General features: G+C 29.8%; 2 protein-coding genes across 2 annotated transcripts; one reads left to right on the plus strand and one right to left on the minus strand.

Annotated features, from left to right (window-relative positions):
- Positions 1-938: 938 nt before the first annotated feature.
- On the plus strand, positions 939-2,939 carry B4GALT4_1 (Beta-1,4-galactosyltransferase 4; the record flags this gene model as incomplete). The annotated part of the gene is made up of 1 exon (XM_012937625.2): positions 939-2,939. The coding sequence occupies one exon, from the start codon at positions 939-941 to the stop codon at positions 1,995-1,997; it is 1,059 nt and encodes a 352-aa protein (XP_012793079.1). The 3' UTR covers positions 1,998-2,939.
- A 1,888-nt stretch (positions 2,940-4,827) lies between these two features.
- MS3_00000427 (uncharacterized protein) lies at positions 4,828-10,619 on the minus strand. The gene has a single exon (XM_051208194.1). The coding sequence runs from the start codon at positions 6,687-6,689 to the stop codon at positions 6,150-6,152; it is 540 nt and encodes a 179-aa protein (XP_051066401.1). The 5' UTR covers positions 6,690-10,619; the 3' UTR covers positions 4,828-6,149.
- Positions 10,620-10,755: the final 136 nt, after the last annotated feature.

A 10,755-nucleotide genomic window follows, 5' to 3' on the forward strand; every position in this document is an offset into this window, starting at 1 on the left:
CTCAGGTTTAGAATGGCCTACCTAACCACAATTTAAACCATATAAAAAAACGGTTAACTTTTATTGGTTTAATTGATCGAAAAACGGGTTTAATCACCGATAATTCCAACAAACTGTACTGGTTAGTATGAATTTAAATCAGAGATTGATGAGGAGTGATTAAACTAACATGTAACAATCATCCATTAATTCACTTATTGATAAGTTTAACCATATGAAGCAAGACAGAACAAATGATTTTGGTTTTTAAGATTATCATGAACTTTGATCTATAAGATTAGACAACACTTTTAAAATCGGTTATAATATTGTAGATTTATTTGTTTCAATCTTTTCTATAAATGCTTAGTTTAATGTCTCTTCAGATTAAATTTTAAACCTAAATATTACTAATATTTCTAATTGTAATAAATTGCTTTACATTTTATTGACTTCCCTTTTTTTTGGGGGGGGGTTATCGATTGAAAGTATAGCAGATTGTAGTGACATATATACTTGGCTACTCTTTTAAAAAATAATAATAATGTTTTGGCTTAGAATAACAAATTGAACTACCTATATTTAATCACGTGATGTTAACATACTATCAATTGCATTTCATAGCATACCCTTATAAGATTATTGTTTATATAGAGTTTACATAGTTTAATTATAAACCAAAAAATATATAAAAAAAAGGACTATACATAACCCTTGTAGTTTCATGTCTTTACTCCAATCAGTAAATGAGTTATAATATAATAAAATGTTTTAAGCCAACTGATTGGCTATACATGATTATTATTATTATTATCATCATCTTCGTTTTTGTTTACTTACAATTGTGAAATTATTATTTTTTTAAAAAAACAACCATTTATAATAAGTGAATACAATAAACAACAACTGATTGATAAGAAGATGATAACCATATGAAATGAATTAAAAGATTAAATTAAATGTTCACATGTTCTAAACATTTATATATTCGTATCATTTTATTCTTTTTATTATTACATATATTATGGTTATTGATTACATATAAACAATTTCTATCTCAAAAAAATAATGATAAATCAACTTTAATTAATGAACCTTATCAATTATTAATACCACAAACATGTTATAATATTTGTCAATTAATTATAAAATTACCTAAAACTAACTTTATACATTCAAAATTCATTAAAACATCACAAAGATTATGGCCTAATTTTAATGCCAATTTAATGACATTATATAATATAAGTTATTTACATTTACCTGGTGGATCATGGTTATATTATTCAAATAAAAATAAGAATATAAATAAAACATTTTGTGAAAATATTCCAGAATATGGTGTAGTTATAATTATACCAATAAAAGATCAATTTAAACAACTTTATATTACATTATCTACATTAATTCCAATATTACAAATACAACATTTATGTTATCGTATATTTGTTATTGAACAAATGGATAATGAATTAATGAATAAAGGTAAATTAAAAAATGTTGGATTTATTGAAGCTTTAAAATTATTTAAATTTAATTGTGTTATATTTCATGATGTTAATTTAGCACCAATTAATTATTATAATTCATATCAATGTGATCAATTAACTAAATATATGGCAATTCATTTAAGTGTTGGAATAAATATTAATAAATTTAAATTACCTTATAAAACATATATTGGTGGTGTTTTAAAAATTTCTACACATCATTTTATTACTGTTAATGGATATTCTAATGAATATTGGGGTTTAGATATTGAAAATGATGATGATTTTGAAAAACGTCTTACAACGACTGGTATAAAATATATACATGTAAATGATAGAATTGGACGATATCTTTACATACCATATACTTCACAATATTCATCACAATCGAATAATTTAAAGAAATTATTGAATAGGTCAAATAAAATAATGAATTCTGATGGATTAAATGATGTATCATATAAAGTTATTTCAAGATCAGATCTACCATTTTTTACACATCTTCGAGTTCTAATAAGGCAAAGTTGAAACTGTTTTTTTTATATTTATAAACAAGTTGATATTTTAAAATAATCTTTAAAATGTTAAATTGTTTTTCTTGATGAATATGATATAACCTATTTTTTTGCTATTCCTAACTGAAGTGTTATTTAAATAGGAATTTAAATCAATATTCTTATAGACCAGTCATTTATACATGTACTTCCTAATGAAAAACATGATAAATAATACTTTTATTTTGTAATTGCACATGAAATGTCTTCTTATTTATTTTCATTATTACAACCAACATTACTATTTTGCTTTAGAATTCTGTTGTCTAAAATCTATTGTTAGTAAATAATACTATCATCCAGACAATTTTAGGAGTACGAATTCCAAACACTACATATTTCGTTGAATAAAAATTTTAAAAAAATTCATCTAAGAAAACTTTCTTTTGACGAAATCTTTAACTTCAGCTGTACATTCGTATTTATAGTTATATGGGCTAGATTTCTTTTTGTTAAAAGGTAACCGTGATAGACTATCATTTTAAATATTAGAAACTTAAAAAGAGTACATTCCGAGTACCGAATATGACTAATATGATTGAACTGTGTTAATAAATGAAAAAATTATTAATTTTCGATAAGTCAGAATTATAATTGTTTCACTTCAAAAAGAAACCCTTAGAAGCAATCGACTCTTTCTGTCATGATTATAAAGGATTTGAATTATTCTTTTGTTGATAATCTTCATGGAATTTTATTTGATGAATCTTTGTTAGTATATGCACATATTGTGTGGATTGCTTTCGATCTTGACACATTTTTACAAGTTTTTTTCTTAGAAAATCAACCGATAACTTCAAGAACTGAATAAAAATTATTCTTCATGAATATTTATTGTACAAAATAGAATTTCATTAAGCGACCGGCAATTTATTTATTCAGAAAATTTTTTTTTCCACCCCTTTAAAAAAGTTTTTTCATCCCATTTTCCAAAATTCTTATCCCGTTTCGTCCAATTAAATGGCTAGTTTTAAATTCGTTCTAATCGGTTAGTTATGCCTTGAAATTGTTATAAAAATGCCAGTACTTGTCGACAAAGTACATTTTAATCATCATTGTGGAGGAGAGTAACGTTCCATGTACAAGCGCTGTTGTTTCTTACGTTGTCACAGAAACGGAGAACGTATTTTCTCGTAGCGTTCCAATCAGTTGAAGCGTTTAAGTCCTCTATCAGAACTTAGGAAGAACCTACGTACTGTCATTATGTGGGGAGAGATCCTCATTTGGACAGAGATCAGAACTCGTATATTAAATTTGTATGTTGGAGAAATGGCCGTTGAAGATCTAACGGTTCGTCACAGCGGATAAGACGAAGGAGGTAATTTGATTAGTGTTATTACATTTTTTTCAAGAAAGGTTTCCATGAACACTCAATGTCCGGCCTTCATGTTTTGTAAGTTGATAGAAGGTTACTGGACTGTTGTACGTGAGAATGTGCGTCACAATCACGAGTGCAATTCCCTGAGGTACGACGGTAATTCTTGAGTGAGCAGGTTAACGGATGCAGAGTTTGAAACTGTGCGACCGCTCCTGATATCTGGGACCGCAGCATTCGATATTAAGCACTTTGCTTACCATTCTTATGGAAAGCGTTTGAATGATCAAGATATATTTAATAGGAACGACTTACAGCAGCTAAGTCGGCATTAATAAGAGATCGAGTAAAGGCCCTTTTCAGGGCCACCCACAATTTGATTTATATTATTTTGTTTCTAAATCTTATTTCTATAGCAAAGATCAAGTAATGAAGCAATTATTGATGTCTAATGAATTTTGATATTATTTAGAGATTAATAATCGAAAAGCGATTATCGCTCATGTAGTCGTAAACTTCTTTATAACCTTTATGAGATATAAAGGTTAAGAAATCCTATACAAGAATTTGTCATCTGATGAACACTAATCTAATAATTATCAGAAGGCGTTTGTGGAGATTTTAGAAACTTCACAGATTGAAATGATGAGTCAGTTGAAGCTAGACCACCATGGAAAACCTGGAAGCACTGAACGGCCGTTTCGCCCTAATATGGTAGTCCTCAGCAGTGCGCATCCACGATCCCGCACCTCGCGGGATTCGAATCCAGGACCTACTAATTTCAGTCTGTGACATTTCTAAACTCTCCACAAACCCCTTCTGATAATAATCAACTACTCACTAGTGACTGACTTCAAGAGATACTCCTGGAGTTCTAGTGGGAAGCCGTTACCAGTGGAGTTCAACCAGGTCTGTTGTGAGATGTCAGCTCACTGAAAACATTGGTATACGGTGGCGCAACTTCGTGGATTATTTGAAGTTAGACATTAATACCGCTGGATGCCGGCTCAGTGGTCTAATGGTTAAGTGCTCGCGCGCGAAGCCAGTAGGTCCTGGGTTTGAATCCCGCGAGGTGCGGGATCGTGGATGCGCACTGCTGAGAAGTCCCATACTAGGGCGAAACGGCCGTTCAGTGCTTCCAGGTTTTCCATGGTGGTCTAGCTTCAACTGACTCATCATTTCAATCTGCGTAATCTAATAATTGTCGGTTTAAAATAATGTGATTACCGTTCATGCCTTAGTAACACATTTGTCATCTATCTAATAATAATACATTTTAGTAAATTTCAATAGGAATATTTCAATATAGTGAAAATTGTCATTTTGTTGTAAGGTCAATGAAATTAGGATTATATTTAATATTGAATATAATAAGATGATTACAATGATTAATGTGATTATAGGTCATAGAGAAGTAAACACAATTAAGAATATTATCTTATTTATGAATAAAATAATAAGAATATTAAACACGTTGGAACCAGATGATTAAAATGATTAATGTGATTGAAGGTTATATAGGTGTAAAAAGAAATGAGAATATCATCCAAAAAAGAAGAATATATTTGTAAAATCTCAGCGAATGAATTTGAAGTAAATCCAACGTTTCGCCTGGCAATCTGGTCCAAGCTTTTTCAAGGAAAATATAATCAAACAACCAAATTATCGAATATAAATAGGTACATGGTTTTTTTGGTTTACTGCATACTGAATAAGTCATCCAATCAACGTGAAGGATTTTTTATAAATAGGTATTTGTATTAATGTGTAAGAGACATGTTTATATGAAAAATAATAAAGGACAAACAAATAAAAGTTCATTTGAAAATAACCAAGGAGAGAGAAAGAATAAGAAAAATTGTCGTGTTATTCTAGGCCATAGAATGGCTTAAGGATTACAAGGTAAATTCAAGGTTAAGACAAACTTGTCATTGTACACATAAGGACAAGGTATGTGATTATGGAACCAAAAACGTGTTAAGACAACAGAATGTGTTTATACGCAAGTGATGTGAGAAGAACTTTCATTCAACTAAATATTGACTTCGGTCTGTGTAAATTAAGAAAACAGATCATTTTTATATATCAAATGAATCAAAAATGCCACAGCCTGCATTAGATGAAGATAAATAAGATAAGTAAACAAAATAAAAGAGGAATGTATATGTAATTGAAGGTGTGTGTTATTTTAATGTTCCAGTCAATTGTTTAACATATTCAGATAAGATAACGGATTTGAATCATTGAACGTAATATCTATCAATTAGTTACTATGGCATAGATATATCAAATTGCAAAAAGGAGATCAGGTTTACTTATTAATTATTAGTTGCCATGGGACAGTTAGTTGTATTCCATCTCTCCTATTAATATTGTTTGAATTAGCCCATATCTGTATGGCTTCGGCTGTTAGTCGTTCTTTTTAAAAATTGAATCCTTTTTGAATGATTCTCGTGCCATTGAAATCGACTGTATGACCCGATTCAATCGAGTGTAATGCTATCGCTGATCTGTTCTCAAGCTTTTTTACATCAATTGAGGATTTAGGGATGTGCTTTAAGCACAGTTTGTGTTCCTTCACCCTCACATTCAGTTGCCTAGATGTTTCACCTACATACGTTGCATTACAGTCATTACATTTGATTTCATAAACACAATTCTGTTGATCATCTTTGTGTATTGGATCTTTGATTCTTACTAGTTTTGATCTTAGAGTATTGTTTGTTCGAAAGAATACTCTTGTATTTTGACGAGTTAAAATCCTTCTGATGTCTTCTGAGATACCTTTACGATATGGGATCACTACTGTGTTCATCCAATCTTGCTTAACTCTTTTTTAAAAATATCATTCCGTTCTTCATTCTTAATTATTCTTTTAATAAAACCTTTCGTATAATTATTCATTAATAGAGTGGATACAACTAAATTCATTTCCATTTTTATATCATTCGGTTCAGCGACAAGTTTTTTGACTCTGGTGATCAAATTTTTGGCCACTGTCACTTTGGTCGAGCATGGATGCGCAGACTTAAAATCTAAAAATTTCCCTGAATATGTAGGCTTTCGGAATATATTAATTTTTAAACAATCATTATCCTTCCTTTCAACCAGGCAATCTAGAAAAGGTAATCTGCGTCCAGGCGATTCCAACTCTTTAGTAAACTTCATTTTGTCATCTAAGCTGTTGAACCGTTGGAATAGTTCGTCTAAACCATCTCGTTTTATAATGACAAAGGTATCATCCACATATCTTACCCAAATTTTTGGTGGAATGGAACAGATTGAGATAGCAATTGTTTCCAATGAATGCATGAATAAATTAGCCACAATTGGAGAGACAGGTGATCCCATAGCCACACCTGTTTGTCTGTACAGAACTCCTCGAAAAATGAAAACCGTTGAATTTAAGCAAAGCTCCAACACTCAAATAATGTCTGAGGGGTCTAGAAGGCAACGCTGTTTAAGATCAGTGTCAGAATGTAACAGGTTATACACATTATCTAAAGCTTTTTTAACAGTAACATTAGTGAACAATGAGCAAACATCAAAACTTGCCATTATTTCATCCTCTTCTATCCGAATATTACTGACCATGTTTTTGAAATCATTAGAATTTTTTATTCCATATTTTATTACGCTTTCATATGGTTTAAGAATTTTGGCCAAGTATCTAGAAAGATTATAAGTTGGTGAATTAATGTAATCAATCACAGGTCGTAGTGGCACATCTGTTTTGTGTATTTTTGGTAGGCCATAAAATCTACACGGGTTATTGCTTTTTGGATATAAAGAGAACCATAAAGATGATCCTAGTTTGGGCTTTAAATTCTGTAGCAATTTGGCCGTTTCAGCTTTCAACTTATTTAAAGTGGCTCTACATTTGCTCTTCATGATTTTTTCATACCTTGTCCTTATGTGTACAATGACAAGTTTGTCTTAACCTTGAATTTACCTTGTAATCCTTAAGCCATTCTATGGCCTAGAATAACACGACAATTTTTCTTATTCTTTCTCTCTCCTTGGTTATTTTCAAATGAACTTTTATTTGTTTGTCCTTTATTATTTTTCATATAAACATGTCTCTTACACATTAATACAAATACCTATTTATAAAAAATCCTTCACGTTGATTGGATGACTTATTCAGTATGCAGTAAACCAAAAAAACCATGTACCTATTTATATTCGATAATTTGGTTGTTTGATTATATTTTCCTTGAAAAAGCTTGGACCAGATTGCCAGGCGAAACGTTGGATTTACTTCAAATTCATTCGCTGAGATTTTACAAATATATTCTTCTTTTTAATGTCTCAAATGAACTCGGCGCCCAAATATTGTGAAACTACTCGTTCAAATTTAGACGAAAGTTCTTATTTGAGAATATCATCCGTTTCATGAATAGAAAAATAAGAATTTTATATTCTTGTTTTATATTTAAAGAGCCAGAACTATGCGTACGTATGAACTACGTTTGATCGTTTCCTTGACCTTAATTATTATTTATAAATACTCATCATATCACCTTATTTATTTTTAAATTTGTATATTACCTTTAATCATTGTAACAAAGTCACCAATTTACTTTTTATATTTTGAAATTAAACATCCTTATTACCTAAATGTGAATTGATACAATTGATCTTATTTATTATTAATATGTATAATTGAGATAGAAATTTATTTCGTCAGACTACGTAGGCTTGTTCATTGACACTTGATACAACCAGTATTTCAAATGCTTGTCAAAAATGGTTATATTCATAATGTATAGATATTTCAGGTTTCATATTATTAAGAAGAGTATTCACGCATGACGAAAATGTACATACAGTTTTTTTATTGTTCCTCTATTATGTTTTACAAAGATAGTCGATGATTTTCAATTATCATTCCATACCTTATAAATAAATAACGTTTGCAATGTCATTGACATATGACATTTACTAATTCAAGTAAACAGTTTGCTAGACTGAAAACTTAGAAAATATTTGCTACTGAAATAACGTGAAAAAAACCTAACGCTCACTTCTCAAGCCCAATAACCCATTTACATAACTGTTTAAACACACAAATATTTATTATCATAATTATAAACGGCTGAACTACAAAGAATGTACAGGTAAAAACAATTAACGCTTTCAATGGATTAGCAAAATAACCCTATTGAAATCTGACGTTTTATTAACGAAACCGTTTGTATTAAGAATTACTATTTACAAAATAACCCAATCATAAATATCAATCGCCTCTATCTGAGAAATTATTACTTCTTTGAGATGGCGTAACAGTGGCTTAATTTAACGATCCTTCACGGTTCGCGTGATTTATACATGCCGTAATCATTATTTTATCATGATGATTTATTGATTATTTTTTAAATTAACATACCATGTGTTAAGAAAAAACTTATGATAATTTGTATTAAACATTTGACTACCTTTCTAATTCAGTAATCACTATTATCAAATATTCAAACCGGTTCTCAGTTCTTTTATCCAAAACTTTCTTTTAATGAGATACATTTAATTAATCCTGTCAAGATAACTAACGATTTCAATTCGTCTACTTGATCGGAAAACAAAAATTTATCCCAATACACATTCACTAACAGTAGTATTGCACGGTAGGTTGACATGTTGAAAAATATTGTTTTAAGAATAATCTGTTAAACACGACTCAATTTATACAATCATATATGATTGGTAGTATATAAGAGAGTTGTTGAAAATATTTGAGTTACTCCTAGTTTTATTAAAATTTGTTTTTTCAACCAAATAAACAAAGTTTGATATAAACAAAACTTGAGAATATATTCGTCTGGAATTACAAGTCGTAGCGTGAATTACATACAGTGTAATTAATTAAAGAAGTAAATGATTTTTAAATATTGATTTTCTGATTCTTCTAGGTGTGTTATCAATTTCATCTTACTTCAATTTTAATTTTAAAAGAATGTTATCTCTTGTGGTTTAAACTTTAAAATATACCGAGAAATTTGATGCTGAACTGTTTACTGAAAAAACAGAGACATTGTAAAAATTTATTTACTAATTCACTTACTTATCCAATCAATAACATTTTTTTTGTTTTTTTTTATTATGTATGCTTGTACTATACATACAGATTAAGTATAAACTATCCCCGTCTTACCACATTTAATTGTAGTTATGATACATTCATGTAACCCATAGAGAAATCAGCAGTCAAGCTAGTTGCTTGAAACAAATTACAGGTATTTCATTAATTCGTCTTGAATACAATCTGAATACATGAATTCTAAAATTAATTTGCCAATGTTTGGATACATAATTCGCTCAGAAATGATTCCACGGATTACTTTACAAACTAGCATTAAAAATGGACATTAATTGAAGTAATCACCAATTAAGCAATTTTGAAAAAACTACACTTGAGGTTATATTTTACATTAATTGTTATTAGTCGTAAAAAAATTGGTATAAAGATTGAGTTCCTTTGGATTCAATTCGAAATGAAGTCACAAGTAAAAAGAGGTGAAGAGCCTTGTAACGTAATTATTCGGATTTGTATTATCTTCCTTTTCTGGACTGATTATTCATTGAGGACTAGAGTGAACTGGACAATTGATTGTGTTCCATCTTGAGGATTCCTAAGCAAGTGACTAATATTACCCTATGATTAGATTTATGTATGTTGACAAAGTTGTTTTGCTCTACATTACCCCCCTTTTTTTCTCCCAAAACAGTATTAGTTTTAGCAATATCAAACTCAAATATGGCGTCACTTTTCTTTTCGTAATCACGATAAAAACAAACTTCGGAGCTCACCATGTAGATTTGCAAGTACTTCTCTCTGTTGTTGTAGTTTACATTAAGATAAAAATATTGCGTTTTCGTTTTAGCCTTTCGATATAAGCTTGTTATTACTTAACCATGTTTTAAGTGACACGAAAAAGCATTTGAACTTAATGGGATAATTATATCTTTGATTAACCGCTATTGTATACTTCTATATTAAAAATTGATTATCAGAATGTACGCATATCTTAGTTTCTCGTTCATCCTGAAGCATAAGCTCAGTGCATAGAGCTTCAAACGCCAAAATGATATCTACTGATATTCTGAGTCATATTTACCGACTTCTTTGATTAATATAGTATTCACCCCTGATCTTTAAGGTAGGAAAACCTTAACCTTTATTCTGTGATTACTTAATTATGAGTGCTCCAGGATGTGGGGATGTGACTTAATATCCCTTTTTTAATATTTCTAAAGAGTTTTGTAAATGAGTGAAAGAAAGACCAAATCATATTAAACAAGAATAATTCTAAAATTCAAAAAATAAGCGTTATCTGACTGAATCGTTAGTCTAACTTCATAAACCATTAAGTGTCTGGGACCTAGATGCACATGACTGGCTGTATGACAAAGACCAAAT

The sequence above is a fragment of the Schistosoma haematobium genome, chromosome 4 (assembly GCF_000699445.3).
Source record: "Schistosoma haematobium chromosome 4, whole genome shotgun sequence".
In the NCBI taxonomy this organism is placed as follows: Eukaryota; Metazoa; Platyhelminthes; class Trematoda; order Strigeidida; family Schistosomatidae; genus Schistosoma; species Schistosoma haematobium.